The sequence below is a fragment of the Pseudochaenichthys georgianus genome, chromosome 5 (assembly GCF_902827115.2).
Source record: "Pseudochaenichthys georgianus chromosome 5, fPseGeo1.2, whole genome shotgun sequence".
Classification (NCBI taxonomy): domain Eukaryota; kingdom Metazoa; phylum Chordata; class Actinopteri; order Perciformes; family Channichthyidae; genus Pseudochaenichthys; species Pseudochaenichthys georgianus.
This window is the reverse complement of record NC_047507.1, coordinates 1,079,448-1,107,394: the sequence shown is the minus strand read 5'-3', so window position 1 is coordinate 1,107,394 and position 27,947 is coordinate 1,079,448. Positions and strand designations below refer to the sequence as shown.

The window sequence follows — 27,947 nt, the reverse complement described above, 5'->3', positions numbered from 1 at the left end:
GAGCTGTGCGTGTTTTACTGGTTGGGACCCCTGGTTTTGGGGTTTTGGGGGCATGGCTAAATTCAAATGTGCTCCGTTTGTATAATTTCAGTTCCAGTGTGCGCACAGCTTCTGGAGGAACAAGAGCTCACACAGGGCACTGCTGGAGGAAACAAAGTAAGTGTGTTAAGTTTGAGGGAATATGATGTTTTTACGCACAAATGATGGATGCCATTGATCCATACAGCCGCCCCGCGCGCCGGACGCAATGGATAGTGAGCACCCTGGCTTACCACTACGGACTGGACCGGGGGGTGGAGAACGAGATCATAGTTCTGGCCACCGGCTTGGATCAATACCTGCAGGAGATTTTCCATCACATGGACTACCAGGGCGCAGGAAAAGTCTCCGTGGAGGATTTTAACATCTTGTGTGAAGTTTTGGGGCTGAACAAAGAGGTGGATACTGAATGCAGTTTGGAGAGTTTACCCAGCGAGCTCACGTTCAGACACTTCCACGCCAAACTGTGCGGATACTTCAGCACCAAGGCGGGGTGTCAGTATGAAAACGGCCGGTTGTTGGTGGGGAAGGACAGCGAGCACATCGAGACTCAGATCCGCCTGAGGAGCCCTCTGAGGCGGCGGGAGAAGCTGCTGTCTGCCGGGCTGGGTGAAGCCTCGGAGGGTCGGCACGCCTCCGGCTGCAGGCTGGGATCCTGCACCAAAGAGTGCTATGAGGAGATTGTGGCTCTGGAGGAAGCAGAAGACCGAGTAGTGAAGCTGGAGGATGAGAATGCGAGTTTGAGGGAGCTGATCGAGGACATGAGAGCCGCGTTACAGAGCAGCGATGCCCGCTGTATGGCCCTGCAGGTGAGAGCCATGGGGAGGGTCAACACGTTTATTCTGCTGAGAAGGAGAGGCTTCACTCTGCTTAGAAAAGCTGCACCTCTAAAAGCAGGCATGTATATTCTTCAGAGGTGTAAAAAGTACTCAGATCTTGTACTTGAGTAAAAGTAGAAGTACTCAGATCTTGTACTTGAGTAAAAGTAGAAGTACTCAGATATTGTACTTGAGTAATAGTAGAAGTACTCAGATATTGTACTTCAGTAAAAGTAGAAGTACTCAGATCTTGTACTTGAGTAAAAGTAGAAGTACTCAGATCTTGTACTTGAGTAAAAGTAGAAGTACTCAGATATTGTACTTGAGTAATAGTAGAAGTACTCAGATATTGTACTTCAGTAAAAGTAGAAGTACTCAGATCTTGTACTTGAGTAAAAGTAGAAGTATTCAGATATTGTACTTGAGTAAAAGTAGAAGTACTCAAATCTTGTCCTTGAGTAAAAGTAGAAGTACTCAGATCTTGTACTTAAGTAAAAGTAGAAGTACTCAGATCTTGTACTTGAGTAAAAGTAGAAGTAATCAGATATTGTACTTCAGTAAAAGTAGAAGTACTCAGATCTTGTATTTGAGTAAAAGTAGAAGTACTCAGATCTTGTACTTGAGTATAGGTAGAAGTACCAGATCTTGTACTTGAGTAAAAGTAGAAGTACCAGAGTATAGGAATACTCTGTTACAGTAAAAGTCCTGCATTCAAAATGTTCCTCAAGGGAAAGTAGAAAGTATTCTCATCTAAATATAGTGAAAGACAGTAAAAGTAGTCGTTGTGCAGATTGGTCCATTTCAGAATAATATATATGATATGTTTTATAATGATTGATCATGAAAGTGTTCTCAAAGCTGGTGAAGGTGCAGCTAGTCTGAAGTACTTTGTAGACTGCAGGGTAGCTGGTGAAGGTGCAGCTAGTTTGAAGTACTTTGTAGACTGCAGGGTAGCTGGTGGAGGTGCAGCTAGTCTGAAGTACTTTGCAGACTGCAGGGTAGCTGGTGGATTTACTCCAGGTGGAACTAAAGTCTGATTTAACACTTGATTAGATTTCACATCATTCATCTGTGAAGTAACTGAAGATATTAAATACATGTAGTGGAGGAAAAGTACACCATTTACCTCTGAACTATAGAGGAGTAGAAGTACACAGTAGCAGAAAACGGAAATACTCAAGTAAAGTACAAGTATCTCAAAAGTGTACTTAGTTACTTTACACCACTGATATTCGTATAATGTAAAAGTAGCCTTCTACCTAATCTGATTACTTTCTGTTACTTTTGGATTGCCTCAATATCAAATGCAATGCAAATCAATAAAAGAGTAATACATAAATAAGATGTTTTTTATTAAGGGTATTATGTAAAACAACAGAACAATGTAACCTTAAAAGATAACCAAGATATTTAGTTTAAGAAAGGTGTCCTTAAATCATCACATCAATCACAACCTGGCAAACCATTGAGTTATAACGGACAAGTATACATTCTTATTATCATTAGCCTTTAGTCGTTTGTATTAAATTCCAAGTAATGATTCATTACAGACATTGACCGTATGAGAGATTTTCCACAGCCGACAATTCAAAAAAGCTCTTGTTTCCAACTTATCTATAAGTCATCAAGGAAGGTTGAGGATTTGTTTCCAGCCCCTGCAGCCATCATGCCGACTGTTTTATCGACATGTTGCAGATGTGCTCTGGGGAAAGATACTTCACCCTAAGTTGTTCCCAATTGCACAGCCAACAGTGTGTGAATGCTAGCTTCCTTTGAGCAGGAGGCATCTTGTATGAACTATGAATGTGTGTGAAGGGGTGAATGCTAACTGAGGAGTTGTACAGACTATATAAATACAGTCCATTTACCAAAAGCAGGGGTGTCCAAACTTTTTTCACCGAGGGCCAGAACATATACGAAGGGCTGCCCCCTCACTAGATTGGAGGTATATTGCCTCATACGTTAAGTTATAAGTCAGCTAAATTAATTAAAAGTAGTTCAATAATGCTTGTTACTTGAATATGCTTTAAGAAAAAAATAAACCGCCTACATGACAGTTCTCCTTAGGGTTTCCTTTATTTTGTTGGCAGCTCATTCCTTAAAACAGCAGCCTCAGATTTCTCATCATTAGGGGTAATATGAAGGGTATATTTCACGCTTGTTATTCAAATAAGTTATTGGGCTTATCAAGTTAGATTTATTAGAAAATGTTTGCAACTTGAATTGACTGAATTTACAACACATGAATACTGTAATATATGTTCACATATCTATTTAAGAAGTACAATACAAGACAAGCACAAGTTTCATTTGTGGGCCGTATTTCATTATACTTTCAGAATTAGCTGAGGGCCAATTCAAAATGTCTGTCTCGATGTCATGGTGCATACATACAAGTAAAACAAAAATAAAAAACACAGATCGATAACTATAATAATAACATTAAAAAATGTAAATAATTATAAAAAATATTGTAAAGTATAGCAGTATTTACATAGAAATAGAATGGAATAAAATATGGAATAAAACTCGGCAGTAATACAAAAGAAAACCGATATTATAATATCTTGATGCTATCGTATTTTCAGGTAGGACTATGGAAGAGCCACTCCAAACATAAACCAGAGGAAAGCTGCGTCGCTGCTCTCCAAACACAAGAAGCCCAGCACGGTTTGAGCAACAGCAACCTGAAGAGTCTGCAGAACATCATCCAGGAGATCGAGCTGCTGCGAGGATCCAGAGAGCGACATGCAGAGGAGGCCATGTTGAGTAACGAGAGACTGGAGCAGGAGCTGTGGAGCTCTAGAGAGACTGTGGCTGCTCTGGAGGACTGCAACCGAACCCTAAAGAGGGAGCAGGTGGGCATGCGGAGGAAGGTGGAGGAGGCCAGGCAGGCGTTGCTCAACGGTCTGGGGAAGGTGAAGGAACTGGAGGCCAAAGCCAATCATGTTCCAGTTCTGCAGAGGCACATCCTGCAGCTGGAGTCAGAGCTCCTCTACTACAGGTAAGAGATGGTTGTTCAACCCTGTCAGAGACTTGATGACTCAGCATACCATAATAACCTGTCCAACGGCATCACCTGCGACCCAAAGCATGTTCTGAACAAGAATATGAACTGCTACCATCTAATGGGAGATTCAATAAAGTCCGTTTTTTTATTCAGATTTATTTCGGAAAGATCCAAGAGGTGGCTTGCAGCGGTGTCTGTCAGGGTTTGAGTTTTGTTGTTTCTAGTTGTGGGGTTATTTTGCTGTTCTGTTCTCCCTGTCATGTTTTCCTCCTGGGTTATCGTCTGGTCCTTCTCCCTGTGTTTTCCTCCCTGTCGTTAGTTTCCCTGGTGTGTCTAGTCGTCTGATTGTGTTCACCTGTTGCCCTTGTGTTTCTCCGCCCGGCTGTTTCTCGTGTCGTGATTACCCCTCCCTGTATTTAGTCTGGTCTCTTCCTGTGTTCGGTGTCGGTTCATTCTGTTAAGGTTTGGGAAAGGTAGGACCCAAAAGCAGACTACTAAAAAAGGTAAGTTGGTCTAGAAAACAAAAACGAGCTTTATTGTAAAAGCTGATGGCAAAAACACAAAGGAAGCACAAGGAAGAATACAAAAAGCTGACGATGACTGACGGGAAAAACAAACAATGAACCGACACCGAACACAGGAAGAGACTAAATACAGGGAGGGGTAATCACGAGACGAGAAACAGCCGGGCGGAGAAACACAAGGGCAACAGGTGAACACAATCAGACAACTAGACACACCAGGGAAACTAACGACAGGGAGGAAAACACAGGAAGAAAGACCAGACAATAACCCAGGAGGACAACATGACAGGGAGAACAGAACAGCAAAATAACCCCACAACTAGACACAACAAAACTCAAACCTCGACAGTGTTGGCATTTGGAATGGGTAGAACAGCTATTGCCTTTATACGTGGGCATTGAGTATGGAACCCCAACATATTCATAATCGGATCAATAAAAAAGGTATTGTGAAATCAATAATCGCATCGACTATTGGAGACTTTTTTACATGCATCTTCTGGTCTTACATAATAACTGAATATTAGGGGCCATGTGATTGCCAGAAAGTGTAAGTGGCATTGACAATATCCCTGTCCTGAAAAATGTTGAAATAACCTTTTAGGTTCCAGAAAATTAAAATGAAGCTGTTCCTTTCAAAAATGTCTTGCGATGTAACCTCGGCGGCATGTTGATGCACCAAAAGCAACATTTAGGGTCCCAGTTGTTGCTTTTTTAGTGGCAGGGACTAGACAAAGACCTTTTCACCTCTTCCTCAAATCCAATCCGCTGTCAAACCCTGAGCAAAACAAGTGTCTGTCTGTGCACAGGAGAAAGAGTGCTTGTCTGCAGGTTGCTGCATTCGGGAGGCCTTGGTGGCCAAAATGAACCGTAATGAATCATAATCCTTCCTGGAGTAAAATGACTCTATTTACTTCTGGCTTAATGCCGCGAAAACTCTTCCATGCCACTTATGAAGGCTTGATGTGGTTCACTTTACCAATTTTGAGCCTTGTTGTGTTTGAGTTTGCTTAGCGGGCATCGTGTGCGGGTCCTGCCTGAGCTCTGCTTCTGTCGAGAACTACTCATTTTGGTGGAAGTAAGGGTGTAATTGGACTTTTCAAGTACAAAGCCATTGGGTTTAATGTTTATCCCTGTGTCTGTTGTCGCAACTCCAAACGTATAATCAGTGTCTGGACTTCTTAGGTGGCAGATGTCTCTCTAAATAGTTTGAACATCTACCTAATGCTGTTATTACGGACTCCGAGACGCATGCAACCAGACGCTTACTACCTGTGATTCTAACCAACACACTTCGTATAACCCTAAACTCCACTAATCCATGCAGACTGTGTTTCCAAAAGTCTTTTCACTGCCCTTCCATTGATAGCCTAATGGCAAATAATTCAATCCCACAAAGGCTCTGACTTGTCAGCAGAGAGCTCCATTGAGTGAAACCTCCGCAGACTGACCGTTCTCATCAATCTGTGCTCACGTCTTTCTCTCTGCTCCCAAATGAACAATACCACCCCGTCCTGTGGATCTTAGCAACCGAGCTCCATGAATATTCCCACTGAAGCCTCAATGCTTGCTCAGTCACGTCTCATCGAGGGTTAGGAAAGGGGGGTACCAGGTGTTGTTCTTTAAGATTTCAGTACGATGCGATGTGACTCTGATTTACCTTCAAATGAAGTCAGATTTCTCTCCACATGCTATGCCATTGTCATTGTGGAGAGTTTAAACAAGGGTTAGCGTTAGGGCTAGGTTTAGATAAGCCTTCAATGTTTGTTTTTTTAATACGGATCATTGTCTGCATTTAATTTGCTGAAGGAGTTGCATTTACAGACGAGTCGTTCTAAGGCTGATGGGGAAAGTGTTGTTCTTAGTTCCCCCTCTAGATCATCTGGGAGCGTGTTGTTTTTGATTAACTTCGTAATGGACAATACCATTAATGAAAACATTACGTTAATGGAAGCTATCTGTAGATGTTGGCGTCTGGTTGTGTGTCGTCTTTTCGTTATCATGTGGCGTTAGTCATGTAATGTGTTCAGAAAGGTTTTCGTGTTAGAGACCATGGACGTCTAAGTGGTCGATCTTACATTTAATATGAGCTGCAATAGATACTGTATAGGCAGCGGCATTCGGGCAATGCACTAACCTGCATTGGTCGCACATCAGACACTTGTTCAATCAGCATCGAGCAGTTTGGTTTGCAGAACGAATAAGAGCTAAGCAAAGCATGTCACCTTTGCTGCCATGTTCCCAGATCTGAAATATCCTCTCGTAACACTTGTGGTTTTTTCAAAGTCATGTACTTTCGTTTTTCCATTTCTTGGCCTAGTACAGGAAGTGTTGAGGACTATAGTGTAGATGTATACGTATCTGGTTTATTATTTGCATGAAAACATTTGAACTAATTCTAATCGCTGAGGAAACGAGAAATAAAGTTAGGGTTTATTTCCCAAAGTAAACCCAATCACAACACACATTTGTTTGTGTCTATAACAAATAACAAAACAGCCCATAAAGTCTAAATGCAATTGGATCTAACTGGAAGACATCTTACATTTGATGGCATCCGACATTATCTCGTCATATGTGTCAAATACATTGAATATGACACATATTGACTGGGACTAACAATCAGCCCGGGACTCTCGACCGGCCCACCTCGGTACCACCGGCCCACCTCGGTACCGCAAGTAAATACCGCTAGTAAATTGTCGACGGGGGCGGCCCACATCGTCCGACCGTCCCACTTCATTACCGGCCCATCGGGATTCGTCCCGATGGCCAGTCCGCCACTGGAATATGGCCTGGTCCCGCTTTGAGATGCTGAGGTGTGTCAATAACTTTATCCCTGTGGCTTATTTCTAAACTGCTGTGACAAGTAATGAGATTAAACGAGATGCTGCTGGATCTCAGAGATACTGAGCATTCCTCTTAAGCACGCTGGTAATACAGATGAGGATAGGCTCCTTATGAGCTCCTACTGTCAGCCTAAAACACTGGAACACCCACCCATTTGACTTGGCATCAGTTCCTTCCTGGAAAGACTTTTGCAGCTGGGATGTTTCAAGGAGTAGTTCGACACATTGGGAAATGCACTTTTTTTCTGTCTTGCCAACAGTTAAATGCGAAGATTGATCGATGTCTTTATGGCGAAATCCTTGACTGCATGACTGAAAACTAGGAAGACGCTAGCTAGGCTGTGTCCAAAAGCAACACGTCAACCAGCACCTATAAAGATAACTCGTTAACACTTCACTCATCTTGTTTGTTAAACTACAAGTTGTGGTTATATGTTAGTTAGCAGTCGGGAAACAACATATTAAGTGTTACATCCAGCTATGCTACGTTAGGCCTATCCATCTACTTTACAGACGTGTTGTGTTTTACTGCAATATTTAAATTACATTTTTAGTGTTTATTAGCATTTGGTTTGAATTTCAGATCCAGATCTTTTCAACTTTTCATCAAAATCCAAGCAGAAGTCAGGTTATAAGAGGTCATCGGGGAAACTGAAGATATGTGTTGTTGCATAACATGTGTGTGGTTTCTTTGGACTGTACGCCAACAGAGGAGTGGCTGAGACTGACACTGAGCCGCTCCTCCAACAGGAGTTGATTAGCTCGCTTTGGGATAGTCACTGTGTTCTGACTCCAGAGCGTAAAGGGTGTCTAAATCAGTCACTGTAGCCTAAAGAGCTCTGTGGGCCAAAGGGATTAGACAATAGGAAGCAGAGCAAGAGGAACAAAAAGGAGTGAGGGGGAGGAAAGCCTACCATCTGGAGGAAGAAGCAAACACTCAACTGTTTGTTCATGAAATGACGGACATGTTTTGCAAGAGAGGAATGGCTTCATTCAACTTTCCGTCTTGTTTTCTGCCCCGAAGAAGAGATGTAGAGCGGAGCAACACAATCACTCATCTAAATGAACCCTGGTCATCTTCCATCAAGAACGGCTTCAGTTGTATCGTGCTCTTGACTCCAGGTGTCTCTATTTATAGTCCAGGGACTTCTACCCAAGAACATATGTCTTCGAGTGCGCACGTTTTAAACTCGCTTTCCGTTTTATCGGCTCGCCCGCGGACGTCTTCCCTGTCTGCCTGTGACCTCTGGAGGCAGGCCCCAGGGGAGGAGTAATCTGCAGCCTTTCATGCTCTCTGCGTGGCGCCTGAAAGCCAAGGGGAAAGGGTCTCGCTGTCCATTCATCTGAGAGCGGCAGCATTGTGTGGAGCAGGTGCTGCCGCGGCATTCCTACCCTTTACATAATGTGGAAAGGACACACGAGAGGGATGTCTGGGACCCGTGGCATTCTGCTGCCTTAATGTTGTTCTTGATCAGATTTCAATAACCCACGCTGCCAAACGCCCTGCCCTGCTTTCCCTCTGTCTGGTTCAGAGGTATGCTGGCATCAGCAGAAACACATCACACACAACATATTTTATAAATGTATGCCACCCACCCTTGTTGGACTTGCTCTCCCTGTATACTTCCCTCTGCTTTTAACACCCCCGTTTATTTGGCTTTTGGGGTTTTTGCACTTGCTAAGAAAAGCTCCCCTCTGTAAAGGTTACAGCCATTGGGTTTGTGGATTACATCCTCAGCTCCTGGAAACTAGTCACAGCCCTGGAGCGGCTGCGTATCCCAGGAACCCCCTCTCTGTGTGGCTGTGACCCAGAGGGCTTGATTAATAGGCGTCAGCTATGTAAACATGACCTCTGACCCCGACATGCTGCAAGGTACCGACAGAAACTCAAGTTCAAGCTCAGGTACAGCGTGACCTCGTGTTTGACCTCTGCAGAGAACGAGGGCTGCCAGTGACCGATGACACCTGAGAGAGGAAATGGCTATTCAGGCAGAGGGGGGGGGTGGACAGTGTGTGTTGATGGGCGGTTCTTGGGGGACGACAACAGGGGCTGAGCTTGAACCCCCCAGTGGCCCCCCATACATCTATGATGATGCTAAGTGTTCCAGCAGAGACTGTGTTGTTACGTAAAGTTTACTAAAGCATTACTGAAAACGTGTTTTCATTCATTAAGTTAACTCTGAGTTACTGGAACAAATTCTGTAACGACAGCGAGCCAACAAACATTACGCATAACATAAAAACAAAGTTTGTCCACATAAATAACTCCTTTTTAATGTTCTGTATATTGGGCCAAAGTAAAAAGACATCGACACACACTCTGTTCCTAAATCAAACCAATAATAATAATAATTCATTACGTTTATTTGACTGCTTTACATCACATATACTACACGTTAGACATGTAACAGTGAATACTGTGCACAAAACCCACAGGAGCAAATCAGGGTGTCTTGCCCAGGGACTCAGCGGCTTGATGCAATAACGGTATTTTATGTTTTTTTTAAATGCACTATGACTTAAAGGTCCCAGGTCATGCTTTTCCGGTTATCACCCGTCCCCTCGTGTTATGAAGGTTGTTCTGCATGTGAACGGTCTGCAGTCACAAACCCTCAAAGTGCACCCTGCAGCGAGTAAAGCTCTTACGGTACGTCCGCACAGCAGCTTTTCAAAAATCTTGAACATCTTGGAGCTCGTGTCTGACAGCTTGGGGATTTTTTGCGAGCAACGCGACCAACAACCAATCACATGAATCTCCCGCCCCCGACATACAAAGCAAAAAACCCCGGGGATTTTATGTGAGCAATATATATATATATATAAACTCCCCAAACAGGCGAAACCTACCAGTTCCCCCACTGCCTCTGCCTCCTCCCTCCATGCCTGGCTCCTCCGGTTTGTATCCCGTTAATAGTTCTGGTCGTAAAGAACCGGGTGATTTGCTACCGTAACTTCTCGTTTGGAATATGAGGAAATGAACTGCGGTCTGGCTCTCCCTGCTTACACGCGGTTTGATTGGCTAGCGCTTCTACTGTCAGATTTGCATAAACGTGTTTGATTGGCTGACGCTTCCAGCTCAGCTTCAAAAGTTGAACATTGCTCAACTTTGGAATCCTGGAAATCCTGGAAATCTTCGCTTCGCTCCCCCACAATGCAGTTCGGCGAAAAGCGAGGCAAAGTGACGTCATCCCCATTCAAAGTCAATGAGCAGAGAAGCGGTGGAAGTTTCGTCTAAAGCTGCTGTGTGGACGTACCGTAACGCAGAGAAGACCTGTCTGCTGCCCCTGAACGCCTCGTTGGACATTTCTCTTTTTCCATTGCTGCTTCCTGGGTTCTGTGACGTGTGAACACCCAGATCAACAACAAATGACCGGATTGGCCCAAATGGACCAATCCTCGGAGCCCCTCCCTCACCAGGATCCCTTGGCTAACTCACAGGGAGTCCCATTGCCTTGCATAGAGCTCCCTGGTTGGTATAGACGAGTTGGGATGGAGAGAAACGCTCTCCGCAGACCCGTTCTCACAGCGTTATAAACCTTTTCCTCAACATCAAGCCACACTTATTGTTTTTACTTCGGCTGTGAGTGTGTGTGTGCTCAGGATGAGTTTCGCTTGTTCTCGCTGTATCGCCGACCCGGAAACTTGTCCGCTCCTCGCAGCAACGAGCCTCGCAACGTCCTGACCAATCAGAGCACACTGGGCTCACAGGGAGGGGGGGGCAGGAGCTCCAACAAGCCGTGTAGGACAGAGAGTGAATACACAGACTATACAGAGATGCTGTGAGAAACCAATGTGAGTTTGGAACATTGAACAATGAACATCTATTCTAGTCGACCTCAACGATGGAATTATGAGCAGTAGAAATGGCCATGGCACGGGGCCTTTAAATCTTGAACACTGTCTGTATCCGGTGCCATCACAGTCACAGGCCTCCCGAGAAAAATTGGTCTAGAACCTTCACTGGAGTTTGTTTCTGGAAAGTTCAGTTGAGCGCCACGCTGTGATAAACATAGGGAGGACTCTGGGTGTCCTGGCTCTAACAACAAACAGCAGCCCCCCCCCCACAGGACGGCTTCACACTGCTGCTAATAAGGCAGAATACAGGATACTATTAATTAGAAATGCCCTGACGGAGCACAATAGAGCTCTTCATGTGTACTAGTGTGTGTGCCTCAAGGGATGTAGGAATAATTAACCTGATGTAGAGGCAGCGATATATGCTTCCACATGTGTTCGACTGTACCGTTGCATGTGCGTTTTCTCTGCCAAGAGCTTTATCGTCTGAGCCAAAACAAATGTAAGAATGAAAAGATGTATTTTTCTTTGTTGTGAAGGATTGTGTAACATACCCCCATTACCAAGATATGCCTTTGATACAGGGAACTGATCGCAGACAGCGGAAGGTCATACCGACAGTTCAGGAAATGTTGAATTGATGATCTTTCTGCTCCACTTCTAGTACTTCCTGACCAACAACGAGGTTTCCATTCAACTTAACTCGCTCTTAATACTCCGCCTGATTTATGAGCTGATTATGATCTTCTAAATGAAACAAAAGGCAAGCAACACAAAATGCTTTTAAAGATATGACATTGTTCTGCCACGAGCTGACAGAAACACAAAGCACTCACATGTTAACTATACAAAGTGACATGGCTTACACAAATAGCATTCACTCTCCTTTGGGCAATGTGTTGGACTCCACCACCTGCTGAGGAAAAGATTGTCTCTTTGGCTGCTAGACATTTTACTTGCCTTATATGTTTGTTGCTAACTGTGTCTGTTTACTGCATGGCGTACATTTGGTTAATCAGTAGTCTTAGTTGTGTGTGGGGCCTCTCAGGGATCTTGAGACAGACATATTCATACTGTAATAGTGCCATAAAACCAAAATAACGATCTATAAGAGGCAAACATACATCGTAGCATTCATTTTGAATCATGTTTCTGCCCACCAGGCAAAAGTATTCTTCTCGAAGTCTATGGTTGTTTGAACGGGTTGGTAGTATGAAATACGGTCTGTGGTAGAGACGAGCTGGAGAGATTTTCAAGTATTTTTCTATGGCATAAAATACATCTTTAAACTGTTGGTTGCTAACACGGTCTAAATGAGACTACGAAACGTCACCAAGGCGAACATTAGCATTAGCAAGCCTTTAGCTTAGTGGTGGAGATGTGTCGTCATGCAACCGTGATGTAGTTTGTCTGGAGCCTAACGTTAGCTTTTTATTTATTCATTTATTTAACAGGGACGGTGACATTAATGAACATTTCTGTAAACGTGCCAGAGTTAGCCAAGAGGCTATTTTTCATCTGTAGTCCCTGGAGTAAACAATACATTTAAAACATGCAACAGACATTACTGGGATACTTAAATAAAACAATTTAAAATACAGAACATTAAAACGAAACAAAAGAACATGTTAAACACAGATGGTGGGTTGTACGGAGCAGAAGATCGGGTCAGTGTTGGCGGAGGTGTTCCTCACTAACCATAGTTTTTATTTAAATGAAGTGGACGTGGTCTGGTCTCTGATTGGACGTGGGATCGAGTTCCATCGCTGAGCAGCTTTAACAGAAAATGAAGACTGACTGAAAGAACTTTTTCTGAGTGGAATAATGCAATCTCCTCTCGCTGCACCTCTTTACTTCTGGCCATGGCATTTACGCTTCAAAAATCAAAGTGGTGGAGATTAACCTGCTGAACAAATCTTGTTAAGTATCATGTGTCGGCCACAAACCTATATTCTTCTACAATATATGGAATATTGAGGGAGCCCTTGCGATGCTAACTTCTGGTTGAACGAAGACAAAACCGTTAGAAATCACCACTCCATGTGTGCTGCATCCCACAGTCTGGCCACTATGGCTGTCTGGACTACTTGTTGTTGTCTGTTTGAATGCCCATGCTCAGCACAAACACCTCATTACTGTCAGCCACATGATGGGAATCAGTCTACATCTCAAGCAAACAAAAAATACACATTACAACTAGTTTTTAATCCGACAGTTGGGAGGTCATCCGTCTTTCCTTCCGAAACACAAAGACATTTTTAAGCCTCTATACATTTCAAAGGCCTGAGCCAGAAACTGGAGCCTTGCTACACTTTTCAATGGACACGGGCTGCACCCCCTCCAACGCTGTCAATTAAAGTGCAATTAGTCACACCATTGAAAAAGCTTTCCACCACTTCATACCAGGGCGTCTCCACGGCAACCAGCTTGGTTTTGTGTGTGTTCACCAGACTATGGGAGTTTAGGATTTCATGTAACGGGATAATGTAATCAGGATACTAAGAAAGGTAAATGTATTCCTTTACAGTTATATAAACAAATCAGATTACTGTTGCATTTCTAGATTCTACCATTTCTAGCAGGATGACAGTGTTGGTAAAAACTATCATCTCGTGTTTGGTGTAAAGCTGTTCTCTCTTCTCTGTGAGCTGGTCTGTTCTGTAGGAAAATACTTTAAGAGTGAATACTTCTACCGCCTGAATCTGCTTCATGGTTTCCACTTTCTTTGCTTCATTTGTTCTGTTTCTAATTCAGCAGGTGAACCGGTATGTTCATAACATCGTGTGTGTGAGCTGAGCTGTGTGTGTTAAACTGAAACGGAGCTCAGATTCTATTCTGCTTCTTTAACCTGTAGTATGTGCTCATGAGGTTCACTGCTGGTGTGTGGGCTGCTGCCTGGATGTGCTGAATGAAAGGCAGGTTTTCCTATCGACACATTTTGTATCCTATCTGGGTGCCATCTTTTCTAAGGTAGCTTTGTTCTGTTGTCTTACATACACTAAACAACGTCCTATTGTTTTTACTTGCATTGCATTTGATATTTGAGGTAATCCTAAAGTAACGCTGAGTTATCAGGTTACATTACTTTTATATTTCGATACTCAGACTTGGTTACTTCATACATTCTTTTACGAGTAACTATTAATTGTAATTACACTTAAAGCAGCAGCTCCATATCGTAGGGACTGCAGCTGTTGGCCCTGATGAACTAATCTCTCCTCCCTCACGGCCCCCACTAACTTAAACATGACGCTCTGATTGAGTGCCTGAAATCATGCTGCAAGTATTGAGCTCCAGTGAAGTCACTCCTTCCTCCCAGCTTTTGCACAAAGAAACTCGTACACAGATGCAGCGTATAATGTTGTGTTAAAGCAAAGTGCGCCAACAGGATCTGAGTATGAGGGCTTTTTCCTTTTTCAGCGAGTCAGGCTGCTGAAAAACCTTTTTCGAGATTTCTTTCTTCAGCAAGACATCATCATCTGGAAACACTTATTCTGTGATTTACAAAGGCCCCCTATCGGATTTCCCCCAGCACAAAAGAGCAGACAGCAGGAGGAACGTAGAGAATTCAAACCATTACAGGAAGATTGATCCGAGCGAACTGCACTCCGTCTTTTTTCAGTATCAAGTTTGAATGTGTCTTTGACGTAAGGAAAAACATGACATATAGAATTAACGTGCCGATGAAACAGAGCTTACAAAACAGTTTATGTGCTTAATATTTTCAGTGCTCTTTCTGTCTTTTATCCATCCACTGTGAGCTTTTACCTCACATCTTGCAAGCTAACTCCACAGAAACAGCACCGCTCCACCATTGACCCACTTTACTGTAAATATGCCTTCAAGACACAACGTCTGGCTTCAATTACCCCACCCAGATTTGGCATACAACATCACAGGCCTCTATAAAATTATCATGGCGGTTGTAGATGTGGCTTAATACACACTGCCTTGTGTTACTTGATATGTTCTCTTTGATCTTTTCAATTGGTTAGGACAGAACTTTCTCATCTGTGTGAATTTGAAGAGCCACTTTCTAGTCCCTTCGGTCGGTACCGGTTTATGTGCAGAGACCTGAAAAGATGGGGAGTCAAACAGCTAAATGTAACTTTCTCTTTCAGGTCGGAGGTGTCAAAACTACAACTCCCAGGAAGCACCAGGGCAGATCTGAGTGTTGGTGAAAGGCAGAACCAGAGATGTTGCTCGGACTCCCAACACGACCGATGTTCCCCGACAGGAAGAGCTGTGACGACCCCGGATAAAAGTAAGACATGTTTACCATCAGAGGTGGGAAGTAGTGGAGTACAAATATTTTGTTACTGTACATTGTTCTGGCATCAGTACTTTACTCCACTGCTTATTTTTCTGAAGACTTTTTACTTTGACTGCTTACATGTTGAACCCAAATACCTGTACTTTCTACTTCTTACATGTTGAACCCAAATACCTGTACTTTCTACTTCTTACATGTTGAACCCAAATACCTGTACTTTCTACTTCTCACATGTTGAACTCAAATACCTGTACTTTCTACTTCTTACATGTTGAACTCAAATACCTGTACTTTCTACTTCTTACATGTTGAACCCAAATACCTGTACTTTCTACTTCTTACATGTTGAACACAAATACCTGTACTTTCTACTTCTTACATGTTGAACCCAAATACCTGTACTTTCTACTTCTTACATGTTGAACTCAAATACCTGTACTTTCTACTTCTTACATGTTGAACTCAAATACCTGTACTTTCTACTTCTTACATGTTGAACTCAAATACCTGTACTTTCTACTTCTTACATGTTGAACTCAAATACCTGTACTTTCTACTGCTTACATGTTGAACTCAAATACCTGTACTTTCTACTTCTTACATGTTGAACTCAAATACCTGTACTTTCTACTTCTCACATGTTGAACCCAAATACCTGTACTTTCTACTTCTCACATGTTGAACCCAAATACCTGTACTTTCTACTTCTTACATGTTGAACACAAATACCTGTACTTTCTACTTCTTACATGTTGAACACAAATACCTGTACTTTCTACTTCTTACATGTTGAACTCAAATACCTGTACTTTCTACTTCTCACATGTTGAACACAAATACCTGTACTTTCTACTTCTCACATGTTGAACCCAAATACCTGTACTTTCTACTTCTCACATGTTGAACCCAAATACCTGTACTTTCTACTTCTCACATGTTGAACCCAAATACCTGTACTTTCTACTTCTCACATGTTGAACCCAAATACCTGTACTTTCTACTTCTCTCATGTTGAACTCAAATACCTGTACTTTCTACTTCTTACATGTTGAACACAAATACCTGTACTTTCTACTTCTTACATGTTGAACACAAATACCTGTACTTTCTACTTCTTACATGTTGAACTCAAATACCTGTACTTTCTACTTCTTACATGTTGAACTCAAATACCTGTACTTTCTACTTCTTACATGTTGAACTCAAATACCTGTACTTTCTACTTCTTACATGTTGAACTCAAATACCTGTACTTTCTACTGCTTACATGTTGAACTCAAATACCTGTACTTTCTACTTCTTACATGTTGAACTCAAATACCTGTACTTTCTACTTCTCACATGTTGAACACAAATACCTGTACTTTCTACTTCTCACATGTTGAACCCAAATACCTGTACTTTCTACTTCTCACATGTTGAACCCAAATACCTGTACTTTCTACTTCTTACATGTTGAACACAAATACCTGTACTTTCTACTTCTTACATGTTGAACACAAATACCTGTACTTTCTACTTCTTACATGTTGAACTCAAATACCTGTACTTTCTACTTCTCACATGTTGAACACAAATACCTGTACTTTCTACTTCTCACATGTTGAACCCAAATACCTGTACTTTCTACTTCTCACATGTTGAACCCAAATACCTGTACTTTCTACTTCTTACATGTTGAACACAAATACCTGTACTTTCTACTTCTTACATGTTGAACTCAAATACCTGTACTTTCTACTTCTCACATGTTGAACTCAAATACCAGCTGCTAGCTATGGGTACTTTTTACTGAAGTACACTTCAAAGCCTCTTTACTTTGACTTGAGTAAAGAAGTTTAGTCAGTACTTCTACTTTTCCAAGAGTATTTTTAAACACAAGTATCTGTACTTCTACTTGAGTAATGGATGTGTGTACTTTTGCAATCTCTGTTTACCATGAAACTCCTCGGTGGTGTAAAGAACATGAATGTATGTCCTGCATCTTGTATTGAGTGGTGTTTACTCAACATGTGTATCTGGCTCTGCATGAGGTTCCTGAAGGCAGACTACTTGATTTCAAGAACTGCCAAAACATGGAGACACCAGAACATGATGAACCAGCTGCGGCAAGCAAAATAGGATGATTATATAACCTAAATAAATAAATAAGGAGGCATACTGTCTGAATGATGTAATGTTATATCATAGCTGGGACTATATAAAGAGATTGTATTAGATGACTGGGGTTTTCTTGCAATTAAACAGTCCTGAGATATCGAGTAATTATAAAACTATTAGTTTTAGGGGACACAACAAAGGCTGCTGTTGTGGATCCAATACCTTAAAGACTCAGGACATTATAATATACAACTGTTGACAGTTTGGAGCATTGGAAAATCTTGCTGGACTAAGCACATTTGGACCAATGATAATGATGAGTTAAATGAGTAAGTTATCGTTGGTAAATGAACTACCCCGGTTCACAGACTTCTCTTTGTCAATGTAAGTCAATGGGAAAAAGTAATGTTTGGTCCCAAAGACATCAAAGGTAGACACCCGGTTGTAGTTCCACCCTTTAGCCACAACAATTGCTTCAACGTCTTGTGCACTTCCTGGAGGGTTGAATATGAACTGACGATTATACGACTAACATTTGTTCCATTGTGCATATATCAGTTATATACTTTTACTATCATTTGTTCTTTAAAATGTTGAGAAATACTAAAAGAAACATTTCTTTAGAGTCTAATGTGACATCTCGTTGCGTGTGTCGTCCAACAAACAGTCGAAAGCCGATAGATGTTCAATCTGTGTTTAATTGCGTACGTTCGAGCCTGTTCTTCCCTAAACCTCTGGCTACAGTACCGCTCCATGTTAAAAGGGTATTGTGATCATGCTAACAATAAATGGTGTGTTTTGTCGTCTAGTGGAGGAACAGCTGTTTCGCTCTGTGGAAGGCCAGGCCGCGTCTGATGAGGAAGACGATAAATGGACCGAGGATCAGCAGAGGCAGGTGGACGAGGTGAAGAGGATCCTGACCAAGCTGTCCTGCTGTGGGGAAAGGTAGCACACATCCATATCATTCTGTATCATTAAGCAAAGGCATGCTATACTGTGGAGTATGATGTATGAACCTTTTATCTGAGAGCCTGGAGGATTAATAGCCAAAACCAGGAATTAGTGTTGTTTCGCTTGGAGATCATATTCGACCCAAGCTAGAGATTAGCAACCATGCTAGGTTACATCGGTCAGTAGAAATGCTGCCCTGTAGGCTATAGAAGTTATGATATCATTGACATAACATCCAAACAATTGTTTTAGAAGGATATTCTCCATATACTAACAGCACTTGTATAGTTGTTGGTTAAATGCAATTGCTAGAACTTAATAGCTAACATTAGGCTATAAAGAAACTAAATCTTTGTCGCACATCTTGGCGCAGCTAATGCTAAGATAAACGCAGCTAATGTTCGCCGTGATGACAATAAGCCACTTGTTAGTTTATTACACATTTACAAGTGGGGTATTAACTTTAATTTATTTTATCTCGTAGAATAAAAGGGGAAATCCCTCCAGCTTGTGTTAAGCACAGACCTTATTTCAGGCATCAAACCGGTTACAAAACGTTGACTTTGAGACAATCAAACTGGAAGTGCTAACATGCTAATGTTTTAGGACTCATTGCAAAACAATTAGCAGATTTAAATAACGATGCAATGTTACTCAGATGTGACCTTGTTAGTTCAACTCCAATCCTTCCTGACACCCCTGAACCTGACATACCGCACGTCCTGCTTTCCGGTACCTGTTGTTGTTCAGGTGCGACGACAAGGCGCTGAAGAAGCTGATGTCTCACTACGGCAGCTCCAGGAGCGAGGAGAGCTGCAGCGCTGTGCTGGAGCTGCTGGAGAGAGTGGCCCGGCTGAACAAACATCTGGAGCTGAAGGAGAGCCGCGCCGAGGGAGACATGGAGCAGGTACACGCTGAGCTCACTGGAAGCATGCATGCACAGTTAGTGTTGCAGCATTACACTGGAGCAGGTAGACACACCTGCACTCCATCTCATCAGGGTGGGCTTCTCCTCAGATCCACCAGAATACCTTTATCCGTCCTACATAGAGTAGAGAGGCAAATATAGCTTCATATTAATTGAAAAGCATGCATACAATATTAAAGATAGCAATTGAAAGTACCATTTACAAAATCCAGTCACAAAAATAATTACAAAAATGTAAAAAGAAAAGAAAGCGTGACAGCAGCGAGGTAAGAGTATTCAAAGTGGAAGTTTATATGCACAGTTATTTACAGATTGATTACAGAAGCTGAATTGTCCAACTAAGGGACAGCAGCCAGTAATAATAATTATAAGTATAAAGCGGTATATATATATATTTATTGCACATAAGTAGTATTGCAGTATTAAACTGGATTAGAGACGTCTGCTGAAGGTTGTTTTGAAAGTGGAGAGCTTCAAAGGCAAACACCACTGTGTGTGTGTGTGTGTGTGTGTGTGTGTGTGTGTGTGTGTGTGTGTGTGTGTGTGTGTGTGTGTGTGTGTGTGTGTGTGTGTGTGTGTGTGTGTGTGTGTGTGTGTGTGTGTGTGTGTGTGTGTGTGTGTGTGTGTGTGTGTGTGTGTGTGTGTGTGTGTGTGTGTGTGTGTGTGTGTGTGTGTGTGTGTGTGTGTGTGTGTGTGTGTGTGTGTGTGTGTGTGTGGTGTGTGTGTGTGTGTGTGGTGTGTGTGTGTGTGTGTGTGTGTGTGTGTGTGTGTGTGTGTGTGTGTGTGCAGCTGTTCCTCTCTGGAGTCGGCCACAGGAACACTCCCTCTCCTTGTCCCACATGACACTTAGGAACATCTTAAAGCTCTCTTGCTCCAGCAGTATTTTCACAGCACAGGAAGACGGGCAGAAGGTGACGTAATGCGTTCCCAGTACGTCCCGCTCTCCGAGAGGAAAAGTTCAAACTAAACAAAGTCGTGACTGTGAGGCTTTGTTTATGTGCAGGAAGTGCGGGGTAAGACCTCTGTCCTTCAGTACGCCATGACGTAAAGGTGCACTGTGGGATTTCCACACAGACCTATAGTGCCTTCCGGAAACTCTAGAAATGGTTATTCATATTTCTTAGGTAAAGTTATGTTTCATTACGATGTTAACAGGGTTACTTTAAAAATGTAATCTGTTACAATTACTACTTACCTGTGAACAAATGTAATCTGTATCCTAATCTAAGTATCAACATATTAAAGTAATGTAACCTGGTTAGTTTCCAATACCTTTCGATTTTTAAAATAACAATAAGACGTTTTTAATAAGTGTAATCGACAACATAACAATGTGATGAAACCAAGATATTTATGATCAATAAGGCAAGGCAAGTTTATTTATATAGCACTTTTCAACGCAGGGTAATTCAAAGTGCTTTACAAAAAAAAATGAAAAGCATTAAAAAAGAAAAGCTAATAAAATAAACATTAAGGAAAAATACATGGATAAAAGTTACAGTGCAGTTTAAGATGTGAATAGTTCAATTAAAAGCAGCGACAAAAAGAAAAGTATAAGGATTTTGTTTACAGGAAAACCTACCTTCTTTCAGCACATACTACAGTTTAAAAAAAGATTCTGAGCTAAAAGAAATGTAGTAGGATTGTCCTCGTAATAATCCCCAATGTTTGTAATGAAACGGTAATCTTACATCTTATTCATATGTAACTGTACGGGAATGCAGTAAAAAATAAATTATCCCGATTATGTTATCCCGTTACGCCCCAAGCGTGGCAGGTACACTAAAGGACGTTTACCTCCAGGGTTAAGTTAATAATAATAATAATAATAATAATAATAGAATACATTTGTATAGCGCCTTTCAATGGACCCAAGGCCGCTTTACATGGTGAACAAACAAACAAACAAGAGGGGGCAAAATAATAAAGTAACAATTAAATAAATAGCAGTAGTCAAAGTCAACTTTATTATCAATCTTTCAGTTTGTGTGTACAGAGAGATCGAAATACCGTTTCCTACAATCCCGAATACAAAAATACAAATATATATAAAAATATGTATATCCTAAATATACACAATGAACAGACACATTCATACATATGAACACATTAAGACATCAATAAAAGCACAACAATCAATATATACAAAATAACAGTCACTTCAATATTTTAGGAGTGGAAGCAGGGGGCTGTGATGGGCTCGGGGTCATTTACATTCCTAATACATGTTTAAAGTGAGCCTTGTGTCTGCCGTGTCCTCCAGATGAAGGACTCTCTGGTGCAGGAGCTCCAGCAGAAGGCCGAGGAGACGGAGCTGCTGCAGGTGGAGCTTCAGATGCTGGAAACTGAGAGGGTTCGTCTGTCTCTGGTGGAGGAGAAGCTGGTCGACATCCTGCAGCTCCTCCAGCAGCTCAGAGACCTGGTGAGACACACGTGGAGAACGAGGAACTATAGCTCTGAAGAGGCTGATCACTATTCCAGTATTTTGGCTTCAAAGCTGCACGTGTTAAAGAGGACACATTCTGCTCACTTTCAGGTGTATATCAGTATGTAGTGTCTCTACTTTAAAGAGTCCTCTCCTGCTGATGTTCAGGTGTATATCAGTATGTAGTGTCTCTACTTTAAAGAGTCCTCTCCTGCTGATGTTCAGGTGTATATCAGTATGTAGTGTCTCTACTTTAAAGAGTCCTCTCCTGCTGATGTTCAGGTGTATATCAGTATGTAGTGTCTCTGCTTTAAAGAGTCCTCTCCTGCTGATGTTCAGGTGTATATCAGTATGTAGTGTCTCTACTTTAAAGAGTCCTCTCCTGCTGATGTTCAGGTGTATATCAGTATGTAGTGTCTCTACTTTAAAGAGTCCTCTCCTGCTGATGTTCAGGTGTATATCAGTATGTAGTGTCTCTGCTTTAAAGAGTCCTCTCCTGCTGATGTTCAGGTGTATATCAGTATGTAGTGTCTCTACTTTAAAGAGTCCTCTCCTGCTGATGTTCAGGTGTATATCAGTATGTAGTGTCTCTGCTTTAAAGAGTCCTCTCCTGCTGATGTTCAGGTGTATATCAGTATGTAGTGTCTCTACTTTAAAGAGTCCTCTCCTGCTGATGTTCAGGTGTATATCAGTATTTAGTGTCTCTACTTTAAAGAGTCCTCTCCTGCTGATGTTCAGGTGTATATCAGTATGTAGTGTCTCTACTTTAAAGAGTCCTCTCCTGCTGATGTTCAGGTGTATATCAGTATGTAGTGTCTCTACTTTAAAGAGTCCTCTCCTGCTGATGTTCAGGTGTATATCAGTATGTAGTGTCTCTACTTTAAAGAGTCCTCTCCTGCTGATGTTCAGGTGTATATCAGTATGTAGTGTCTCTACTTTAAAGAGTCCTCTCCTGCTGATGTTCAGGTGTATATCAGTATGTAGTGCCTCTACTTTAAAGAGTCCTCTCCTGCTGATGTTCAGGTGTATATCAGTATGTAGTGTCTCTACTTTAAAGAGTCCTCTCCTGCTGATGTTCAGGTGTATATCAGTATGTAGTGTCTCTACTTTAAAGAGTCCTCTCCTGCTGATGTTCAGGTGTATATCAGTATGTAGTGCCTCTACTTTAAAGAGTCCTCTCCTGCTGATGTTCAGGTGTATATCAGTATGTAGTGTCTCTGCTTTAAAGAGTCCTCTCCTGCTGATGTTCAGGTGTATATCAGTATGTAGTGCCTCTACTTTAAAGAGTCCTCTCCTGCTGATGTTCAGGTGTAGATCAGTATGTAGTGTCTCTACTTTAAAGAGTCCTCTCCTGCTGATGTTCAGGTGTATATCAGTATGTAGTGCCTCTACTTTAAAGAGTCCTCTCCTGCTGATGTTCAGGTGTAGATCAGTATGTAGTGTCTCTACTTTAAAGAGTCCTCTCCTGCTGATGTTCAGGTGTGTATCAGTATGTAGTGTCTCTACTTTAAAGAGTCCTCTCCTGCTGATGTTCAGGTGTATATCAGTATGTAGTGTCTCTACTTTAAAGAGTCCTCTCCTGCTGATGTTCAGGTGTATATCAGTATGTAGTGTCTCTACTTTAAAGAGTCCTCTCCTGCTGATGTTCAGGTGTATATCAGTATGTAGTGTCTCTACTTTAAAGAGTCCTCTCCTGTTGATGTTCAGGTGTATATCAGTATGCAGTGTCTCTACTTTAAAGAGTCCTCTCCTGCTGATGTTCAGGTGTATATCAGTATGTAGTGTCTCTACTTTAAAGAGTCCTCTCCTGATGATGTTCAGGTGTATATCAGTATGTAGTGTCTCTACTTTAAAGAGTCCTCTCCTGCTGATGTTCAGGTGTATATCAGTATGTAGTGTCTCTACTTTAAAGAGTCCTCTCCTGCTGTTGTTCAGGTGTATATCAGTGTGTAGCGTCTCTACTTTAAAGAGTCCTCTCCTGCTGATGTTCAGGTGTATATCAGTATGTAGTGTCTCTACTTTAAAGAGTCCTCTCCTGCTGATGTTCAGGTGTATATCAATATGTAGTGTCTCTACTTTAAAGAGTCCTCTCCTGATGATGTTCAGGTGTATATCAGTATGTAGTGTCTCTACTTTAAAGAGTCCTCTCCTGCTGATGTTCAGGTGTATATCAGTATGTAGTGTCTCTACTTTAAAGAGTCCTCTCCTGCTGTTGTTCAGGTGTATATCAGTGTGTAGCGTCTCTACTTTAAAGAGTCCTCTCCTGCTGATGTTCAGGTGTATATCAGTATGTAGTGTCTCTACTTTAAAGAGTCCTCTCCTGATGATGTTCAGGTGTATATCAGTATGTAGTGTCTCTACTTTAAAGAGTCCTCTCCTGCTGATGTTCAGGTGTATATCAGTATGTAGTGTCTCTACTTTAAAGAGTCCTCTCCTGCTGTTGTTCAGGTGTATATCAGTGTGTAGCGTCTCTACTTTAAAGAGTCCTCTCCTGCTGATGTTCAGGTGTATATCAGTATGTAGTGTATCTACTTTAAAGAGTCCTCTCCTGCTGATGTTCAGGTGTATATCAGTATGTAGTGTCTCTACTTTAAAGAGTCCTCTCCTGCTGATGTTCAGGTGGATATCAGTACGTAGTGTCTCTACTTTAAAGAGTCCTCTCCTGCTGATGTTCAGGTGGATATCAGTATGTAGTGTCTCTACTTTAAAGAGTCCTCTCCTGCTGATGTTCAGGTGTATATCAGTATGTAGTGTCTCTACTTTAAAGAGTCCTCTCCTGCTGGTGTTCAGGTGTATATCAGTACGTAGTGTCTCTACTTTAAAGAGTCCTCTCCTGCTGATGTTCAGGTGTATATCAGTATGTAGTGTCTCTACTTTAAAGAGTCCTCTCCTGCTGATGTTCAGGTGTATATCAGTATGTAGTGTCTCTACTTTAAAGAGTCCTCTCCTGCTGATGTTCAGGTGTATATCAGTATGTAGTGTCTCTACTTTAAAGAGTCCTCTCCTGCTGATGTTCAGGTGTATATCAGTACGTAGTGTCTCTACTTTAAAGAGTCCTCTCCTGCTGATGTTCAGGTGTATATCAGTATGTAGTGTCTCTACTTTAAAGAGTCCTCTCCTGCTGATGTTCAGGTGTATATCAGTATGTAGTGTCTCTACTTTAAAGAGTCCTCTCCTGCTGATGTTCAGGTGTATATCAGTGTGTAGTGTCTCTACTTTAAAGAGTCCTCTCCTGCTGATGTTCAGGTGTATATCAGTATGTAGTGTCTCTACTTTAAAGAGTCCTCTCCTGCTGATGTTCAGGTGTATATCAGTATGTAGTGTCTCCACTGTGACATGTCTCCATGCTTTCATGTTCTGTTGTGATTGGTCAACCGCTTGGAGATGTCCCGCCCCTTAGCCTATCAAGTACAATGTGTTGGAGTGCTAGCCAATAGGAGACTTAGTGTTACATAATGATTTCACTATGTTCCAGAAGTAAACAAATAAGTCAAATGGAGGTGTTTCAGGCAGTTGGGATGGGGGGGGGTCTTACACAGAAACCTATAGAACACACGACAGGAAAGGGAAACCCCCCAAAAGCATAACAGGTCCTCTTTAACTAATTGATGATTTAATTTAAAAGTCCTCTTCGACCTGTTTTCTGTGATAGGAGTTATGCGGATTCTTGTCCAGTCTTTTGTGATCCGCCCCTAACACTGGGATTGATTTTAGATCTGAGAGCAAATTAATTTCAGTGGTTGAACATGTGTGTGAGCCTCTGTGGTTACGAGTCTCAGATCGCCTGTTAATCACACACAGTCATCTGAGGATCGTTCTCTCTCGTTTCAGAACGTCTCGCGGAGGTCTCTGGGGAAGATCCTGCTCAGCACGCTGGGCTGCTGCAGCGACCCTCAGCACGGTGAGGAGGGCACGCCCGGCCAATGAAATCAATACAAGTCCTGTGAAACGTGAACATGAGCGTTTACTGTTACTCAGGGCGGGGGTTGAATGAAATGCTTGCCTGGTCTTCAGAATCAGAATTCCTTCATTAATCCCTCAAAGGGGAATTTACATCGCTACAGCAAAGAGGCAATAATGATAGATACAAATAAAAACAGTATTTAGTAAAGTGTCATGCACAAATATTAATTATATGTATGTCAACAGATTTCACATAACTTTATGAGGTATGTTGAAAGCGATAATATTAAGTCGAAACTAATTATTTAAACTTGATATTATTGCTTTAAACTTACCTTATAAAGTTATGTGAAATCTGTGGACATAATACATTTAATTAAAGACAACTTTTCCGTGTTTTCGGTGTATACTTTCCAAGTACAAAAAGGTAAGAAGCAGCATCATTAAACAAATAAGTGAGACAACTAGAATGTTATGAAGTAGCTGCCAGATGATGGTGTATATTGCACAGTGTTGTATTACAGATGTTGGGTATGGTGCATACCCGTACAAATAAAATATGTGCAGTATTGGTACGACAAGGAAGGCCGTGCAGATATAAGAGGTAGCTTTGTAGGCAATGTCCAAAATTCAGAGGGTTGAAAAATGCCTCGCTCATTGGTCACTGTGTTGTGTGCACAGGTAAAGCCCACATCCTGGAGGTGCTGAACGCTCTCTACCACGAGCTGGCTGCCTGTGAGATCCTCTCTGCTGCTGGTCCTCTGGAGAGAACGCCGAGTCAGCAGTCTCTGAACGCCCTGGTCATCTCCTGCTGAACACCGCCTCCTGCTGGGCCAGTCAAGCTGTGTACAGTGTATTATATTGTAGCATTCATACTCCTCAGATCCTATTATCTATCAAGGGATGTTAGTCTAGATGCATTAACTAGTATAGCAAAGGGGCTTCATTACATATTAACATTCCAGTTGCCCTCGGGTCGAATCTGACCCGTTTCTAAATGGACTATTTTAGCTTATTGCCACAAAAACAACATGGAGGATTTCATACTACGTTCTTTGTAAGAAAAATGAATGGTCACTACTTTCATTGAATTCTGCGTGTTTTTGTATTTATAGTATCTGGTGTCATCACATGCTGCCAGCAACTATTTGAAATGGTTTTAAAACAGTATCATGACTAAATGTTGACATGTAATAGTTTATTCACCAAGATGGGTTCCACTGAACTAAAGTCAAAGTAATATTTGTTTTTGCCTTTTATCACCCAAAATAAGGTTTAGTTTTGTGTAAAGGAGGTATATTGACCATACATCCCATAAACAAGTCAAACTTGTGTTGTGAATTGGAACTAAGTTTAACATGGATGATGATGTGCTTTATAGACCGTGAAACCAGGACAACAGTTGACGGGAAGACAACCCATACATTAAGAAACATTGATGCATATACTTGTTTATTTCATGATCTTCTAATTGTACATAACTCTTTCATGATCCAATATGGATTTTCTTTTTTCCATAACAAAGTGCTGAATGTGAACATGTTAAATAAGCTAAACTTTAAAAGGGCATAAAGGTAGTCTGTGAAATGGATCGACATTTAAGAAACCTTCCTCGTTCATGTAAATGGTCAGAAGTAGCATGACAAGGTAGTGTTTTTACAAAGGCCTCTGCAGAGACACCAATACTTTGGAGGAAACACTATTTGTGTTTACTTTGCGACGCTAAGGCATGATGAAGTTCTACATAAATGTTATGGATACAGTATATTTGCCATTAACCTGCTAAGCGTTCTGATGTGTTGAGGTTGGATGTTGATATCTTGAGACTTGGTCTATTATTGTGCTAAAATAGGACATGGTTAACATGGGAGGGGACACGGGTGGCCAAAATGCATCATCCGTTCTGGGTTCTGTGAGCCTTAAGTACACAGGCGTATCCTGTATTCAGAATATTGAATTGAGTTTCATTTAGTTGCCATACGTTGGTCAAACATATTTGAATTGAAGGGCCATTTTTTGCAGTCGCTGAATTGGGACACAGCTACTGCTTCTCGCTGATCACAGAACAATCTACAAGTCAGATAGATTCTTCGACATGTTGACAACCAACAAGAACGATTCAAACAAACAATTGTTCGACAATTCACTGTCATTGCTGTTTTCTAATGAGAGATGCAAAACCGCTCACTGGTGTTATTAAATCCTGCCATTAAAGCCTTTGACTACACAGCCTGGATTGTTGTGACTTTTCTTTGTTATTGTTTGTATTCTTGTGAAAAGGAAATGTCTCCCATTGCTGCCAAATATGAACCTGGTAACATTCAAAAAGTTC

The 27,947-nt window shown here is 41.7% G+C and overlaps 1 protein-coding gene across 1 annotated transcript; it reads left to right on the top strand.

The window, feature by feature from the left end:
• Positions 1 to 117: 117 nt before the first annotated feature.
• efcc1 (EF-hand and coiled-coil domain containing 1) lies at positions 118 to 27,842 on the top strand. The gene is made up of 8 exons (XM_034082272.2): positions 118 to 848; positions 3,446 to 3,861; positions 15,157 to 15,299; positions 18,218 to 18,353; positions 19,110 to 19,266; positions 21,551 to 21,709; positions 25,544 to 25,613; positions 26,297 to 27,842. The coding sequence occupies exons 1-8, from the start codon at positions 201 to 203 to the stop codon at positions 26,428 to 26,430; spliced, it is 1,863 nt and encodes a 620-aa protein (XP_033938163.1). The 5' UTR covers positions 118 to 200; the 3' UTR covers positions 26,431 to 27,842.
• The last annotated feature ends 105 nt before the right edge of the window (positions 27,843 to 27,947 follow it).

Excerpts from the sequence above, each read along its gene's own strand:
- efcc1 (XM_034082272.2), top strand. The coding sequence starts at position 201 with ATGATGGATGCCATTGATCCATACAGCCGCCCCGCGCGCCGGACGCAA. Across the intron at positions 849-3,445 it reads CCCGCTGTATGGCCCTGCAG|GTAGGACTATGGAAGAGCCA; the intron begins GTGAGAGCCATG and ends TCGTATTTTCAG. Across the intron at positions 19,267-21,550 it reads CCGAGGGAGACATGGAGCAG|ATGAAGGACTCTCTGGTGCA; the intron begins GTACACGCTGAG and ends CGTGTCCTCCAG.